This window comes from Haliotis rufescens, unplaced genomic scaffold, assembly GCF_023055435.1.
Source record: "Haliotis rufescens isolate VD_foot unplaced genomic scaffold, xgHalRufe1.0.p SCAF_15, whole genome shotgun sequence".
Classification (NCBI taxonomy): domain Eukaryota; kingdom Metazoa; phylum Mollusca; class Gastropoda; order Lepetellida; family Haliotidae; genus Haliotis; species Haliotis rufescens.
This window is the reverse complement of record NW_025963835.1, coordinates 27,773,776-27,792,294: the sequence shown is the minus strand read 5'-3', so window position 1 is coordinate 27,792,294 and position 18,519 is coordinate 27,773,776. Positions and strand designations below refer to the sequence as shown.

Below are 18,519 nucleotides of genomic sequence, written 5' to 3'. Positions count from 1 at the left end.
TATTTGTTTTCATCCCCTACCATCAGCAAAATAATTCTATCATACTCAGCTATCAATGAAAGAGGGCTGTCAAAAGAGGCTATTCTACTCAAACCACCTTGTATATTGTCACTGTCCTGGTCTTCCTCTGCAATGGTATCACTGTTTACAGAGTGACCTTCATCCTCCTCTTCCTGGGAGTTATCTCCCTTGTCATCAGAGTTATCTCCCTTATTCATACCAGGAAGTCCAATCTCTATATCCTCTATGTCCAATCTCATTGGGCCAATAGTGGCCCCACTGTCTGTCATCAGGTAACACAAGTATATGTCATTTCCATCATACTCCTCTACGATGTTGAAGTCATCCAGATGATCCAATATGTCCGAATCTCCATCCGTCTTCCCACTGCTGGTTCCCTTGACACTTTGGTCATGATTAGAAGAAGATGAGGAGCTGGAATGAGCTCTAACCTCGCGGGAGTTGTTATTGCTCCGTATCACATACTGAGGTTTCTCCTGAGCCATAACAAATCTATCCCCTCTTGGGTTAGTCTGATTTGACTTTTTTTCCAGCTCAGTGTTGAGTCTGCCTATCTTTTTCAGGTAATGTTTAGCACTGAGGCTCTTCAGGTCATCAGGAATTTCATCTGTGTTGTGCGAGTTTCGAACTTCTGATGGACTGTCCCTGCCTCCCGCCTCCTCCTCTTCAATCTCCTGGAGCCGGGCCTGGTGATAAGCTGCTACCTCACGTGGGGAGCTCACACGCACTTTCTTCTTCTTTTTCTGTTTTCCAGTTTTTGATTGTAAACCAGGAGCTTGTGTCACACCAACCCGGCGAGATCGGGGACTGTCATCGATAGCTCCGGTCTTATCGGGCTCACTGTCGTCCGTGCCACTCTGCTGTTTCCTACCCCCTCGTCTCCTGACCTTATTACCAGTGTCGGAAGAGCTGTTATCAGTCCCACTACGAGACTTCTTACTGGGCCGTTTTAGTTCCCAATCAGTGTCTGAGTGACTGAGTCCATCCCCACTGAGGTCAGTCTCAAACGTCAGCGATGTCGGAGAGGCAGGGGGAGTATAGGTTTGCATGCCTCTGTCCACTGTGTCCCTTGAACCAGGCACTGACCTCTTAGGGTTATATTTACCCCGAGTTCGGTTGGAGTGTTTGTAATCGGGCGTCGAGTGTCTCTCAACATATGGCTTCCAGTGAGTACTTGTTGCAACATTCTGATGTCGCAGTTTATCATCCACCTGCGTCCCCATGTCCAGATGCCAGGTTTTATCATTACGAAACTTCAGCTGTGGTCGTCGTCTGCCTCTTCTACCCCTGGAGCGTGAGTTGGGGTCACTATTCCGCCGATGTCCTTGTCCTCTTCTCGGAGGTCTGATGCTATCGCTATGCGACCTCTGTAAGTCAGCATCATTGTCGGAGTCATCCCCGGTCTGGGGTGAGAACAGATACGCATCCCGCCGGAATGCTACAGCTATTGGGGACTGACTCCCAACACTGCCCTCACTCCGACCCTCCACATCAGCCCCTGCCCCCTTCCCCTTGAACTGTGGGTTGGCGTAGGGGTTATTGTACCCTCTCTGACCCGGGTACACATCTGAAGGGTACACCTGAGGTCCAGGTCCAGCATAACGAGACATGGTCACCAGACACAACTCACACAACAGACCCAAATTCTCCTTTCTCCATTATGAAGTTCACACACATATCCAAACAGAACACACAACTTTCAACCTTTTCGTCAAATTGGTCAAATTCTCAATTAGCTTGTGGCTAATATAAACACTTTCCATACGATCAAACTGATAAGAAAATCACATATTTCTCATTTGAAATGGCATCAGTTTCAAAGGAACAATCTTGGCAGATAGTACCCAACGAAATCCTCCAGTGTGAATCTGTGTGTAATCCTGGTCTCCATGTTAAGCCAGCAGCTGTTGCTGTGTGTCTGTTGTACAGTCACTACCAGCCATTCAAATTTCAAGTGCTATGTAAATGGTCGACATGCTGCCACCAATTCAGATCTTTATCTAATCATCCAATAATCGCTGACGGACTCTCCCCTCCCGACACTCATCAATAGCCACTTAACTACTGCGGGTACTTCTGCCACTTGCCCCTTGAACAATCACTGTACTGTTATTGGCATCAAATCTTACACAAGTTGTAGTTCTCAAACCATTAACTCTCACAGCTTCTTAATTAAAGGCTGTAGTCCTAATCCGGACCTTGAACAGTGGGTACACTTTCTCATACAGTTAAAGACTGTCGTCGTATTGAAGATCAGATTTCCTTAATTTGTCACTGTTACTATACACAAGTACACACACAGGGTCGTCCTTGTGTGTTGGATTATAAATATTCAATTCATAGTTATACACTATCAGACAGGATTGTCCCGAGTAAAAGGCCCAGCCCATGTGAGGACTATCAATGCCCGGACTGAGAGTCATTCAATGCCACAATACACCCAGGCTGGGATATTCAGCGTAACAATTGCCGCTTGTATTGTGATGCCTTCACTGCCGCAATAAGCCTTTCACATAAATCGCAGGTTTCATTGACACCCGTCGTAAAGTCTCTACACAGAAATGCTGGCATCTTCACAACCGATGACTTTCACACTCGTTCGTTCGAGAAGGTCAACAATGAGAGTTTATGCAAAACAATAACCACAGAGGTTTGCTCTGAGTCAGACAGCAGGTCCATTTAGACATGGTGGATAAGAAAGGTAGACGCAAACTTTAAACTAGTGTCCTCTTTAACCAGTGTCCAGTATAAATAGAACAGATATTACATTAATTCTGACTTGACTACGTTGAGACTTCTCAGTCAGCAATAACGTGGTTCTGGGAAGTTATTATTCTTTGACTTCCTAAACTTGAAAGAAATAATCTCGTTCGAGTTCCTGCATCAAATGGAACTCGGTAATTCCTGGCGTGGTATGTGAAGTCAGGGCAGACATGCCTCGGCATGGCTATAAGTATCACGGTTGATCTGGAGTTGTATGACATACAAACACAGCTAATCTCAGTAGCTCTCTAATGATCACTTTACTTGCTGTCAGCCCTCTCAGGAACTCGACTACTGGACAACCGATATGTGACTGTTGACCGTGTGATCCATCAATATGAGGAGTGACAGCAATACACAGCAATACCATAAGCTGCTTTGAACTTTAGCAATACAACTTGTAGTCCTAAATGTAAAAAAGTGAACGCTTTAACCACTGGGCTACCCGACCGCCCTGTGTACCCCTCTGACAAGTGTAAATTGGCACAGCTCACCTGGCGGAAAGCTTTAAACACACAATGCTATTTAGAAAGTGGTCAAATATGTAACATACTTATTTAGTTTGCGTTTGGGGGGGGGTTGTTACTAGTATGTAACCAATAAACAGTTGTGTAATTAATAAACAATTGTGTACAATCAACCTGGGAAAGGGCCTCCCCTTTGGAATACTGGAATACAGTATTTGACTCTTGTTGGACTTGGAATATTTAAAGATTTTTTATTTTTTATTTTTAAATGGAAATAAAAAAGAAACGTGCGGCAAACTCTCTAATGATGCAGGCGGTGGCTGAGAACCAAGACTATTTATTTTCTTTAGCCTAATGTCACTTTAATGTAAACAAATCCAAAAAGTGTAAATTCTATTATAAGGATTAGGCTTACGAAATTCATATTGCTGTGACAGGCTATAAAAAGAGAGGGCATAATTACAGGAGAAATCTCTCAGATGAGCAAACACTCCGTCATAAATAGTTCCAATAACACTTGAAGTGTCAGCTCAAGGTATTGACTGAGAGACTGTAAGGAAAAGGGGTGTTTAATGAAAGCTAACATGCGATACATCAATCAATTCACAGTCTTGATGAGAAATCAATGCGTCCAGGGTAGAGTATTGAGTACAGGGTATGAGTAATCACACATGATAGTCCAGGCAGAGTCCAGAGTAGTCACACACAGAGTGAATCCTGGTAGAGTTGAGAGTAGTCACACACAGAGTGAATCCTGGTAGAGTTGAGAGTAATCACACACAGAGTGAATCCTGGTAGAGTCCAGAGTAGTCACACATGGAGTGAATCCTGGTAGAGTTGAGAGTAGTCACACATAGAGTGAATCCTGGTAGAGTTGAGAGTAATCACACACAGAGTGAATCCTGGTAGAGTTGAGAGTAATCACACACAGAGTGAATCCTGGTAGAGTTGAGAGTAATCACACACAGAGTGAATCCTGGTAGAGTCCAGAGTAGTCCCACACAGAGTGAATCCGGATAGAGTTGAGAGTAGTCACACACAGAGTGAATCCTGGTAGAGTCCAGAGTAGTCACACATAGAGTGAATCCTGGTAGAGTTGAGAGTAATCACACAGAGAGTGAATCCTGGTAGAGTCCAGAGTAGTCACACATAGAGTAAAACCTGGTAGAGTTGAGAGTAATCACACACAGAGTGAACCCTGGTAGAGTCCAGAGTAGTCACACACAGAGTGAATCCTGGTAGAGTCCAGAGTAGTCACACACAGAGTGAATCCTGGTAGAGTCCAGAGTAATCACACATAGAGTGAATGCTGGTAGAGTCCAGAGTAGTCACACACAGAGAGTGAATCCTGGTAGAGTCCAGAGTAATCACACACAGAGTGAATCCTGGTAGAGTCCAGAGTAATCACACACAGAGTGAATCCTGGTAGAGTCCAGAGAAATCACACATAGAGTGAATCCTGGTAGAGTTGAGAGTAATAACACAGAGAGTGAATCCTGGTAGAGTTGAGAGTAGTCACACACAGAGTGAATCCTGGTAGAGTTGAGAGTAATCACACAGAGAGTGAATGCTGGTAGAGTCCAGAGTAGTCACACACAGAGTGAATCCTGGTAGAGTCCAGAGTAGTCACACACAGAGTGAATCCTGGTAGAGACCAGAGTAGTCACACATGGAGTGAATCCTGGTAGAGTCCAGAGTAATCACACACAGAGTGAATGCTGGTAGAGTCCAGAGTAGTCACACACAGAGTGAATGCTGGTAGAGTCCAGAGAAGTCACACACAGAGTGAATCCTGGTAGAGTCCAGAGTAATAACACAGAGAGTGAATCCTGGTAGAGTTGAGATTAGTCACACAGAGAGTGAATCCTGGTAGAGTTGAGAGTAGTCACACATAGAGTGAATCCGGGTAGAGTTGAGAGTAGTCACACACAGAGTGAATCCTGGTAGAGTCCAGAGTAGTCACACATAGAGTGAATCCTGGTAGAGTTGAGAGTAATCACACAGAGAGTGAATCCTGGTAGAGTCCAGAGTAGTCACACATAGGGTAAAACCTGGTAGAGTTGAGAGTAATCACACACAGAGTGAACCCTGGTAGAGTCCAGAGTAGTCACACACAGAGTGAATCCTGGTAGAGTCCAGAGTAGTCACACACAGAGTGAATCCTGGTAGAGTCCAGAGTAATCACACATAGAGTGAATGCTGGTAGAGTCCAGAGTAGTCACACATAGAGTGAATCCTGGTAGAGTCCAGAGTAATCACACATGGAGTGAATCCTGGTAGAGTCCAGAGAAATCACACATAGAGTGAATCCTGGTAGAGTTGAGAGTAATAACACAGAGAGTGAATCCTGGTAGAGTTGAGAGTAGTCACACATAGATTGAATCCGGATAGAGTTGAGAGTAGTCACACACAGAGAGTGAATCCTGGTAGAGTCCAGAGAAATCACACACAGAGTGAATCCTGGTAGAGTTGAGAGTAATCACACACAGAGTGAATGCTGGTAGAGTCCAGAGAAGTCACACACAGAGTGAATCCTGGTAGAGTCCAGAGTAGTCACACACAGAGTGAATCCTGGTAGAGACCAGAGTAGTCACACATGGAGTGAATGCTGGTAGAGTCCAGAGTAGTCACACACAGAGTGAATGCTGGTAGAGTCCAGAGTAGTCACACACAGAGTGAATCCTGGTAGAGTCCAGAGTAATAACACAGAGAGTGAATCCTGGTAGAGTTGAGAGTAGTCACACACAGAGTGAATCCTGGTAGAGTTGAGAGTAGTCACACATAGAGTGAATCCGGGTAGAGTTGAGAGTAGTCACACACAGAGTGAATCCTGGTAGAGTCCAGAGTAGTCACACATAGAGTGAATCCTGGTAGAGTTGAGAGTAATCACACAGGGAGTGAATCCTGGTAGAGTCCAGAGTAGTCACACACAGAGTGAATCCTGGTAGAGTCCAGAGTAATCACACATAGAGTGAATGCTGGTAGAGTCCAGAGTAGTCACACACAGAGTGAATCCTGGTAGAGTCCAGAGAAATCACACATAGAGTGAATCCTGGTAGAGTTGAGAGTAATAACACAGAGAGTGAATCCTGGTGGAGTTGAGAGTAGTCACACACAGAGTGAATCCTGGTAGAGTTGAGAGTAATCACACAGAGAGTGAATGCTGGTAGAGTCCAGAGTAGTCACACATAGAGTGAATCCTGGTAGAGTTGAGAGTAATCACACACAGAGTGAATCCGGGTAGAGTTGAGAGTAGTCACACACAGAGTGAATCCTGGTAGAGTCCAGAGTAGTCACACATAGAGTGAATCCTGGTAGAGTTGAGAGTAATCACACAGAGTGAATCCTATTAGAGTTGAGAGTAATCACACACAGAGTGAATCCTGGTAGAGTCCAGAGTAGTCCCACACAGAGTGAATCCGGATAGAGTTGAGAATATGCACACACAGAGTGAATCCTGGTAGAGTCCAGAGTAGTCACACATAGAGTGAATCCTGGTAGAGTTGAGAGTAATCACACAGAGAGTGAATCCTGGTAGAGTTGAGAGTAATAACACAGCGAGTGAATCCTGGTAGAGTTGAGAGTAGTCACACAGAGAGTGAATAGGGGTAGAGTTGAGAGTAATAACACAGTATATATGAGTTGAGTTCATAGTAATCACTGTTATAGCCCAGAAAGAGTTGAGAGAAATTACACAGTATGTGAATCCTAGATAGAGCTGAAGATCAAGTTGAAAGTCATGGTATGAATCCCGTTAGAGTTGATAGTAATCACACAGGGTATGAATCCTATTGAGTCGAGAGTGATCACACAGGGAGTGAATCCTGGGTAGAGTCATGAGTAATCACACAGTATATATGAATCCCTGGTAGAGTTGATCTTAATCACTGTCATAGTCCAGGCAGAGTTGAGAGTAATCACTCAGGGTATAGTCCAAGTAGAGTCGAGAGTATTCACACAAGGAATGAATCCCAGGTAGAGTTGAGTGTAATCACACAGTATATATGAATCCCTAGGAAGATTTGATAGTAATCACTGTTATCATCCAGGGTAGAGTTGAGAGTAATCACACAGTATGTGAATCCCAGGTAGAGTTGTGGATCGACTTGAAAGTAATCCCTTGGGCTATGAATCCCAGTAGAGTCATGAGTAATAACACAGTATATATGAGTTAATAGATAGTAATCACTGTCATAGTCGAGATAGAGTTGAGAGTAATCTCACAGGGAGTGAATCCTGGTAGAGTCAAGAGTATTCACACAAGGTATGAATCCTAGGTAGAGTTGATGGTAATCATAAATGGTATAGTCCAGGCAGAGTGGAGAGTAATCACACAGGGTTTAGTCCAGGCAGAGTGGAGAGTAATCACACAGGGTATAGTACAGGCAGAGTGGAGAGTAATCACACAGGGTATAGTCCAGGCAGAGTGGAGAGTAACCACACAGGGGATTGTCCAGGCAGAGTGGAGAGTAATCACACAGGGTATAGTACAGGCAGAGTGGAGAGTAATCACACAGGGTATAGTCCAGGCAGAGTGGAGAGTAATCACACAGGGTATAGTCCAGGCAGAGTAGAGAGTTATCACACAGGGTATAGTACAGGCAGAGTGGAGTGTTATCACACAGGGTATAGTCCAGGCAGAGTAGAGAGTAATCACACAGGGTATAGTCCAGGCAGAGTAGAGAGTAATCACACAGGGTATAGTCCAGGCAGAGTGGAGAGTAATCACGCAGGGGATAGTCCAGGGTGAGTGGGGAGTAATCACACAGGGGATAGTCCAGGCAGAGTGGAGAGTAATCACACAGGGGATAGTCCAGGGAGAGTGGAGAGTAATCACACAGGGTATAGTCCAGGCAGAGTGGAGAGTTATCACACAGGGAATAGTCCAGGGTGAGTGGGGAGTAATCACACAGGGGATAGTCCAGGCAGAGTGGAGAGTTATCACACAGGGGATAGTCCAGGGTGAGTGGGGAGTAATCACACAGGGGATAGTCCAGGGAGAGTGGAGAGTAATCACACAGGGGATAGTCCAGGGTGAATTGGGAGTAATCACACAGGGTTGAGTCCAGGCAGTGTGGAGAGTAATCACACAGGGTATACTCCAGGCAGAGTGGGGAGTAATCACACAGGGTATAGTCCAGGCAGAGTAGAGAGTAATCACACAGGGTATAGTCCAGGCAGAGTGGAGAGTAATCACACAGGGTATAGTCCAGGCAGAGTAGAGAGTAATCACACAGGGTATAGTCCAGGCAGAGTGGAGAGTAATCACACAGGGTATAGTCCAGGCAGAATGGAGTGTAATCACACAGGGTATAGTCCAGGCAGAGTGGAGAGTAACCACACAGGGGATAGTCCAGGCAGAGCGGAGAGTAATCACACAGGGTTTAGTCCAGGCAGAGTGGAGAGTAATCACACAGGGTTTAGTCCAGGCAAAGTGGAGAGTAATCACACAGGGTATAGTCAAGGCAGAGTGGAGAGTAATCACACAGGGGATTGTCCAGGCAGAGTGGAGAGTAATCACACAGGGGATAGTCCAGGCAGAGTGGAGAGTAATCACACAGGGTATAGTCCAGGCAGAGTGGAGCGTAATCACACAGGGTATAGTCCAGGCAGAGTGGAGAGTAATCACACAGGGTATAGTCCAGGCAGAGTGGAGAGTAATCACACAGGGTATAGTCCAGGCAGAGTGGAGAGTAATCACACAGGGTATAGTCCAGGAAGAGTGGTGAGTAATCACACAGGGTATAGTCAAGGCAGAGAGGCGAGTAATCACACAGGGTATAGTCCAGGCAGAGCAGAGAGTATTCACACAGGGTATAGTCCAGGCAGAGTGGAGAGTAATCACACAGGGCGTGTCACACATTCACAAATATTGTTTTGTTTCTATGCCGATGATTAAAATAAGGAAATTCTTACAGATCATTTCCAATGATGGGCTCAGGAACTATAGAATATGTCTTCAGGAATCATGTAAAGTCATTGCCACAGCACTGTAGCTCACCTGCATATGCAGTCAACAGTCTAAAATGTCAACAAACAGGACAAAGACAGCCACATAATGTATATTCAAATGTTTTCCGCATAGATACTGAAGATTAAAAACTATCACTAAATTCCAAATCATTACAACAAAATATGACATCATCATGAGAAGAAAGATACATTCCTAAGTTCACTTTTCATAGTCTAGCAATTTCAATCGGAAGGGTTTTACAGGGGCAAATATGAATTTTAAGACAATTAAAGAGCATGGTTAAAAAAATAAAGGTCAAAACAAGGTCAAATTTAAAATATAGCCACAACGTTTGTGTTGAGTGCCATAACTAACTAAACATATACCAAATTTCATGACAATTTGATAAACATGGCTGAGTAATGCCCATACAAAGGTTTTTAAATATGGTTGCTTTGGAGGCCATACTGAAATCAGATTTCTCTCTTTAACAATTGGGTGTGGTCTTTGGTGGGAAGAACATGTGAAGTATCAGCTTCATCGCGCCAGTGGTTTCGGAGGAGACGATGTTTACACTGCCAAGAAATTAACTTTATGAGGATAAAGGAGCATGGTAAAAATGCAGAGGTCAAAATATATTAAATGGAACGTGTTGAGTCCCACTACAAACTAAACATGAAATTTGATTACATTTCAAAATTACTTGAAATTTCAGCTTCAAAGGTCCCTTGGTTTTGGAGTATAGTGGTTTACTATGGATGTACGGACGACAGACAAACAGGCAACATCAGCTCACTTCATCATCAGAGAATAGTTTAACTTCAACATTTTCTTTTAAATTTAGTCTCATGAAGAAATCAACTAGAAATGTTAATTTTTTTTATCTCAAAATGTGTTCAATCCAAGATTATTGCACTTATATAGCGATGTGCATGTACGTGAGTGTGTTTGTGTGGCTGTTTGTACTAGTCCGGACTGACGCCGATTTATAGTGCTTGCTCACTGAGATACCATGCCGCAGTTTAACATGAATACCCCACTCAGACACAGTATACTGACTCCCAAGCCGACCAGTCCTTGTTTTAGCCCCTTAATGCCGAGTGCCAGACAGGGTAACAACAAGTACCATCTTTTAACGTCTTGGTATGACGCGGTCGGGGATCGAACTCCCGGACCTTCCACTCTCTGGGCAGACGCTCTAGCAAAGTAATAGACAGACACAGCACAGACACAGCATGGACACAGACAGACAGACAGACAGACACAGATATCTCTCCTTCCTCAAGCATGGCCATTAGGCCAAGAGACTCACAATCTTTTCTGGAAGTTGGACAGACAAGGACACTGAATGAATACATGAAGCACAGACACAAAAACACAGACAAGACAAGCAAATCACCTTCTTCCAGGACAGCCATGAGGTCATCGAGAGACTCGCACTCCATGCTAAAAAGATTCTCCACATAAAAGCCCTTGTTCTTGGACCAGCGCACGGAGAGGTAGCGGCGATGGGTGGGGTTCAGGAGGTCTATCACCTGCAGTGAACAGATGGCTGTAAACTATGTTCTCAACACTGTAGTGACACATTCAGATAATTCCAGAACTTCACATCCTGTTCCATGGTCACAAATTGGTACAGTTGATATGAGTTTTCCGAAGTTGAGAAAAGTGATATTTTCATTGATGTAAACATAACATTTGATGTATTACTGCAGTGAACATAACACTTGATATTTTATTCTGTGAACATAACACTTTGACGGAGCTATTGTCATACAAGAGTTGCCTTCCCGCAAATTGTCTCCCTTTATCGTAAGTGTCTAGCCCGTACACAAAGAGTTGACTTTCCTTTTATGTTAGTTCCACATTGACAAGGCAAAATAATAACAGATGGTCATTTATGGAGCTTTTTGCCTTTTGTTATTATCTTAAAAATGATTTTAACTCATCAATTGAGACTGTTCGTTCACATAACGCCATTTTTGGTACTTGGCCAGCGTGCATTCTGTCGCTTCTGACGGTGGTCTTGCAGATTTCAAGAATATTTTTGTTGTAGATGATTAATATATACCGTATTCGACGTAATAAGCGCCCCGCTCTAATAAGCGCCCACGGCGATATTTGCTGATATATTGGCTAGTGAACAAGCCCAATTTGCATCCCTTCCGATTGATCAATGTACAAAGGACTTATTTATTCGCGTATAATACGCACTCGTGTGTTATATACACCCTTAATTATGGGCAATTAAATTCTGGAAAAATATATCTGTCGCATATAAACACTTCAGGCTGTCAGCATAAACCACGAAATTTATCTTTCATCCATGTTTTTTTTCACCAAAATAATATTCTAATAAGAGCCCCCTATTTCTAATTTTGAGAGCGCCCGGGCGCTTATTACGTCGAATACGGTAATCATAACTAAATGAGTGATCAATATTTTTCGTGACCCTCAACATTTTTTGTTACTTTTGTTTATATTTTTATAAGGTTTTGCAAACACGAAACATCTCATGACAGGATGAAAGGAGATACGCCACTTGTGAAAATATCTCCTTTCCCCAGTCACTCGATGAGAGAAACATGATATTACACTTGACACATGAAATATCCTCCATATATCACAAGAACAAATAGTTAAATGCAGGGGTCCGGAAAATTTAAAATCCCAATCGGACATTTGCATTTAGGCCACGCCCCCTTCAAATAGCGTATTTTAGTACGACTTTTCACACACATTACAAGTTTACGTATTCATAATATGATAAATTATGAATTGTTTCAATTTAAATTGTTTAATTCACAGGACAATTAATAACAAATAATATCATTTTAGATTTACATGGAAAACATACGTTTGTTTCTGTTATAATAACGATCTGTTAACGTAGTGAACGGTCTAATTAATATTCATGAGTTATATTCTTGAGTCTGCTCAAGTATACGCGTTGTAACATTTGGATCGACACTATTATCCCATATTTGGTTATCACGTGACCTCACGGGAAAAGGTTTTTTTAAACTAAAGATTTTTTTAAAAACAAGACAGATAATTTAATCACAAATACTAAAATATCGTTGATAGCAATAGTTATTTGAATACTTTTTTCATCTGTACTTAATTATTGACCATAAAAAAATTGGATATCGATCGTCCGAGAAAGCAAAATGGCGGTCAATCAAGATTCAATATACGACTAGCTACTGAAAAACAATAAAATCTGCAAATCCTCATTGTATGTCAACCAAGTGAAAGTCGTTAGCCACGACTTACAAAATGATCGTCCAGACTTTGAGGGTTTGGCAGATCCGCTCGACTGATCTGCATCGGTCCACTGGCTGTCGTCACGCTTTCGCTTCTTGTCTGAGGTTACGTATCGTAGCATTGTGAGGATAATGAGGTACATCGATGATGCAAGGTATTAATGTACAATTGTAAACACCTTTCACTCAAATTAACAAGATGTTCTCAGTAATTAATCCTCGATTAATCAGTGTCAACTCAGTTTATTGCCTATTACAGTGATTGACCGATTGGACTATCGTGTAGGTACGATGTATTTACAGCAATCAAAACAAACAAAGCTTGTCAGTGTAGTTAATCTTCATTGTGTTGCAACTGCAGACAGAAACTGCTCAGTCCTAACTGTTGATCATGTCCGGTCAAAATTTAAGAATGTCCGGACAATCCTTTTTTAAATGTCCGGTAAGCAATATTTTAAAACGGACATTTGAGATTCCCAATCGGACATGTCCGGCGCATATGACGGTTTCCGGACCCCTGGTTAAATGAGCTGTGGACTAGTATATTAATCATCTATGGAATTAAGTAATGCTAGGGTTGGTTGGTTGGTTGATTTGTTGTTTAACCCCGCACTCAGTAATATTCCAGCTATATGACGGCGGTCTGTAAATAATCAAGTTTGGACCAGATTAATATCATGAGCATCAATCCACGCATTTGGGATCGATGACATGCATCAACCAAGTCAGCGAGTCTGTCCACCCGAACCCGTTAGTTGCCTCTTACGACAAGCATAGTCGCCTTTTACGTCAATCCATGATGTCAATCACTGGATTGTCAAGTCCAGACTCGATTGTTTACAGACCGCTGTCATATAGCTGGAAAATTGCTGAGTGCGGCATTAAACAGCAAAAAAAAACAAAAAAAACCAAAAAAAACCATTAGGCTTTCCTCCCACATTAAGCTGACTAGCCGTGATATAACTGGGATACTCTTCAAAGTGGCGTTAAACCCAACTCACTCACTCACTCACTATCATTTGGGTCTAAGTAAACATCTCAACAATTAAGAAAGTTTCATAGCCATGTTATAACACAAATAATGCCTCAGTAGCAGTTCTCCAACTCAGCCTCTCTGAGGGATTGTCTGAGGATGATTAATGATGCATGCATGCTATTACCTGTTCATTGTAAATCTCCAGGTAAGACGCCCGGATGATCTTGTTAGCACCCAACTGTTTGAGCTGTCGGTACATGTAGCGGAATGACCTCTGGATCAGGCCGAACATCTTCGGGTCAGGTTTGAGGCCATCCAGGAACTGGCAACAATCCAAGGGAGATAATTACACTGTTACAAGTTGTGCCGCAATAGTACTGCAATACCATTCCTCAAATGCCTTAGCGCTGCGACTATCTTGAGCCTATATTAAAGTATGGGAGATACAATCATCTTAGTGCTAAAATCACCTTGTGGAATGGGGTCTCGGATGAACACTGGTGGACATGAGCGATGATTTAAGGCTTAGTGGGGTACAGTTGCTGAGAGCTTTTGTTCCCTTACTAATCATATGCTCTATGAACAGGAGAGTGTGCTGTAATCTGTTTGTCAAATTGGACACCGTTAATACAATTTGAGCCCAAATTCATTGTCTGTTATCATTTTTTCAGTGTTTTCAATTTTTATTTCACCTGTAAACACCTTTAATTAGAAAATAACAAAGGTTAGAGAAAATAACAACAAAGGATATTACAGTATATTTAATCCTCTTTACAATTGTATATGATAAGTATATATTAAAAGCAAGTTTCTGGTAGAAAAAGTGCATCAAAAATGATAGTGTGATTTTCCAATAATACTGCCAGGGAGGCCAGTGTACAGGCCTTGTCAGTGTCAGGGACTGCAGTGTTTCAAGGGACATAACTCTGGGGCAGCCAGGGATGAAAGAGTTAATCTTCCAGACTTTTCACAATGTGCAAATACATTTCTTGATAAGGATAATTATTTCTCAATCTCAAATTTGAAAAACGTGCAATTTGCTTAGCAAAATGGATACCAAGTAAGTTAAACATTACCGGAAAGTTTCATCAATATTTATCAGGACAACAAACTTAAGTTTGTCTTTTTTCAACATTGTGCTAACCAGGTGAGTTGAGTTAACATGGACGCATGGCGGAAACTTCTTGAGTATATACAAGCTGGTTGAAGACATGTTTTGTAGTTGCCATTTTAGCAGTGAACTTGAAACGCTAATTAGAAAACATTTATGATTTGACAGAGATGCTGGGAGTCATTAAACAAGTAGTAAGGAATTTATTTTAGCAAGTGTATCGTCTTGTATCGATACAGAAGAAAACATATCGTGTATCGTAATGTCACATGGAAACTCATGATGCACCTGTGCACTTATGTATCGTTTCTCCCCTACTAAACACTTCAAGCTGAAGGTATTAAACACAGTTATGATACCCATATTAAACACACCACCATCGAATAACCATTTCTTGTTTGTTTCATTTTTAGCCACAGACAAGGGTGTAATACATTCTTTTGCCCGGCAATTTATATAGAACCTGATTCATTCTTGTCGGAAAAATAGCTTTATAGCTTATGTTCTATGTACAATAATATCCAACGTTAAAAAAGGCTTTTTATACCTTGTACTCCACAACATAACAATGCATTAATTTCAACAATTAATAACTTTGCAACCTAGTTGGAAATAACTGAACAATAATAAGATTGTTTTGAAATAGTTACTGTTTGATATATGCATAAACAGATTAAAATGTTATTCTGTGATATATACACAAAAAATGTAACATTAACAGGATGATGATATGGCAGCTGGTGAACACAGAACACGAACGCAACACAGGCTAGTTCAGGACCCCGTTCCACAAAGCCATCTTAGCGCTAAGGTGATCGTAAGTCCCATACTTTAACACTGGCTTACGATAGTCGTAACGCTATGATCGCTTTGTGGAGGGCACCCAGGACCTTGTTCCACAAATCTTAGCACTATGACTGTTGAAAGGCCTTAATCATATATCAGTGTTTAGTTTGTTTGATTGTTGTTTAACGCCGCACTCTGCAATATTCCAGCGGTCTGTAAATTCAGAAGTCTGGACCAGACAATCCACGCAGACAATCCACGCAGACAATCCACGCAATTGGGAAGCAAGCCTGACCACCTGATCCCGTTCGTTGCCACTTACGACAAGCATAGTCGCCTGGGCTGCTGAAGACCTATTCTACCCCGGATCTTCACGGGTATCAGTGTTTAGAGATTGTTTGCAAGACAATTATACTTAACAAAACAGTTAGGGAAGATGAATACTTTTGGGGATGTTTTTTTGTAGTGAAGACTGAGAACACTTTCTGAAAAATATCCCCTAAAATATTCCCTTACATATTTTGTTTGGTGCAAATGAAAATATAAACAAATTGTGTGATATATTTTTTAATATTTGGCATAATTGTTTTGGACATTGGGTTTAGTTAGATTATTGTAGTCAGGTATTTATGATTTGGTTACAATAATCACAGTCCTAAGATCTCTCTGTGAAACAAATTACGGTAGTTACGACGATCGCAGTGCTAAGATCTCTTAGTGAAAATATGGTAGTGATGATAATTGCTGTGCTAAGATTTCCCTATGGAACTAGGTAGTTAGGATAATCGCTGTGCTAAGATCTCTTTGGAGCTATGGTAGTGATGATAATTGCTGTGCTAAGATTTCCCTATGAAACTAGGTAGTTAGGATAATCATTGTGCAAAGATCTCTCTGGAACTATGGTAGTGATGATAGTTGCTGTGCTAAGATTTCCCTAAGAAACTAGGTTACCTATAATTAGTTAGGATAATTGCTGTGCTAAGATCTCTCAGTAACTATGGTAGTTAGGATAATCGCTGTGCTAAGATCTCTCAGGAACTATGGTAGTTAGGACAATCATTGTGCTATGATCTCTCAGGAACTATGGTAGTTAGGATAATCGTTGTGCTATGATCTCTCAGGAACTATGGTAGTTAGGATAATTGCTTTGCTAAGATCTCTCAGGAACTATGGTAGTTAAGATAATCGCTGTGCTAAGATCTCTGTGTGAACTAAGTTAGGATAATCGCTGTGCTAAGATCTCTCAGGAACGATGGTAGTTAGGACAATCGTTGTGCTATGATCTCTCAGGAACTATGGTAGTTAGGACAATTGCTGGGCTGAGATCTCTCAGGAACTATGGTAGTTAGGACAATCGTTGTGCTATGATCTCTCAGGAACTATGGTAGTTAGGACGATCGCAGTGCTAAGATCTCTTAGTGAAAATATGGTAGTGATGATAATTGCTGTGCTAAGATTTCCCTAAGGAACTAGGTAGTTAGGATAATCGCTGTGCTAAGATCTCTCTGGAGCTATGGTAGTGATGATAATTGCTGTGCTAAGATTTCCCTATGAAACTAGGTAGTTAGGATAATCATTGTGCAAAGATCTCTCTGGAACTATGGTAGTGATGATAGTTGCTGTGCTAAGATTTCCCTAAGAAACTAGGTTACCTATAATTAGTTAGGATAATCGCTGTGTTAAGATCTCTCAGTAACTATGGTAGTTAGGATAATCGCTGTGCTAAGATCTCTCAGGAACTATGGTAGTTAGGACAATCATTGTGCTATGATCTCTCAGGAACTATGGTAGTTAGGATAATCGTTGTGCTATGATCTCTCAGGAACTATGGTAGTTAGGATAATTGCTTTGCTAAGATCTCTCAGGAACTATGGTAGTTAAGATAATCGCTGTGCTAAGATCTCTGTGTGAACTAAGTTAGGATAATCGCTGTGCTAAGATCTCTCAGGAACTATGGTAGTTAGGACAATCGTTGTGCTATGATCTCTCAGGAACTATGGTAGTTAGGACAATTGCTGTGACTAAGATCTCTCAGGAACTATAGTAGTTAGGATAATCGTTGTGCTATGATCTCTCTGGAACTATGGTAGTGATGATAATCGCTGTGCTAAGATCTCTTAGGAACTATTGTAGTTAGGATAATTGCTGTGCTAAGATCTCTCTGGAACTATGGTAGTTAGGATAATCGCGGTGCTAAGATCTCTCTGGAACTATGGTAGATAGGATAATTGCTGTGCTAAGATCTATCTGGAACTATGGTAGTTAGGATAATCGCTGTGCTAAGATCTATCTGGAACTATGGTAGTTAGGATAATCGCTGTGCTAAGATCTCTCTGGATCTGTGGTAGTTAGGATAATCACTGTGCTAAGATCTCTCTGTGACACAGGCCACATCACAATGGAAAAGAGTTACTGTAGCATATAAATCATGACAGGAAGACACAGACAAATTATTGCAACACACGATATCTGTTTAGTGTGTTAAACACACAAAAGAATATCAGTCATATACTGAATGTATTCAGCAGCCATGACACAAGCAAAACAAACTGGGGAGGAGCCACAAAAAGGATTGACAAAGTATTTGGCCAGCCTCTGCCAGTAACTATCGTTAAATGCTTCATCCTCAAAAAGAGGGATGACCAATATATATATATATATACAACTCAAAGAAGTTAATAACATCCAATTCTTTCATGACTATAGTTAATCTGTTACAGATGGTGGGTATTACAACACATTGTCCTATAATTGTGGGTGTTCTTTACTTTATTTGAGTAGTATATCTGAAATGGCGGCATGATTTTCTTTGCCGAAGATTTACATAATTTAATATTTTTCTCTTTCTAATCGCATAAAAATGTTTCCTTTGGCTGAGGAGTAGCAGGTTTTGTTGAACCTAGTGTTGTGATGCTAAATTCTTTGGATTATTGAAGTGTTACAATGGGTCTAGCGGTTTTGTCACACATTGTTACATTTAGACACACACGTTGACCACGTCACTCGTTACCTTGCTCCTCTCCGCCATCTGCTTTACGTACTCGTTAATCTCAAAGGAAACAGATATTTCTCACATAATGAATAGCATCATCGATGCGATATACAGATCCAATAGATTTGTTATTAGTCGGATATATTAGGCTTGAAGGAACTTAATAGTACATCATATCCCAATT

The 18,519-nt window shown here is 41.6% G+C and overlaps 1 protein-coding gene across 9 annotated transcripts in view; it reads right to left on the bottom strand.

Annotated features, from left to right (window-relative positions):
* The window catches only part of LOC124140214 (kinesin-like protein KIF12), a 109,669-nt gene that overhangs the window by 31,601 nt on the left and 59,549 nt on the right, over positions 1-18,519 (bottom strand). For 4 of the 9 annotated variants that reach the window (XM_048396419.1, XM_048396418.1, XM_048396421.1 and 1 more), the window contains 3 exons: positions 18,354-18,392; positions 13,631-13,768; positions 10,604-10,739 (listed from right to left, as the gene is read on the bottom strand). In XM_048396419.1, coding sequence (XP_048252376.1) covers positions 10,604-10,739; positions 13,631-13,768; positions 18,354-18,392 — 313 coding nt within the window. Of the gene's footprint in view, positions 1-97; positions 3,214-10,603; positions 10,740-13,630; positions 13,769-18,353; positions 18,393-18,519 lie in introns of those variants that run through there. The other 5 variants (XM_046507653.2, XM_048396417.1, XM_046507655.2 and 2 more) reach the window with 4 other exon arrangements.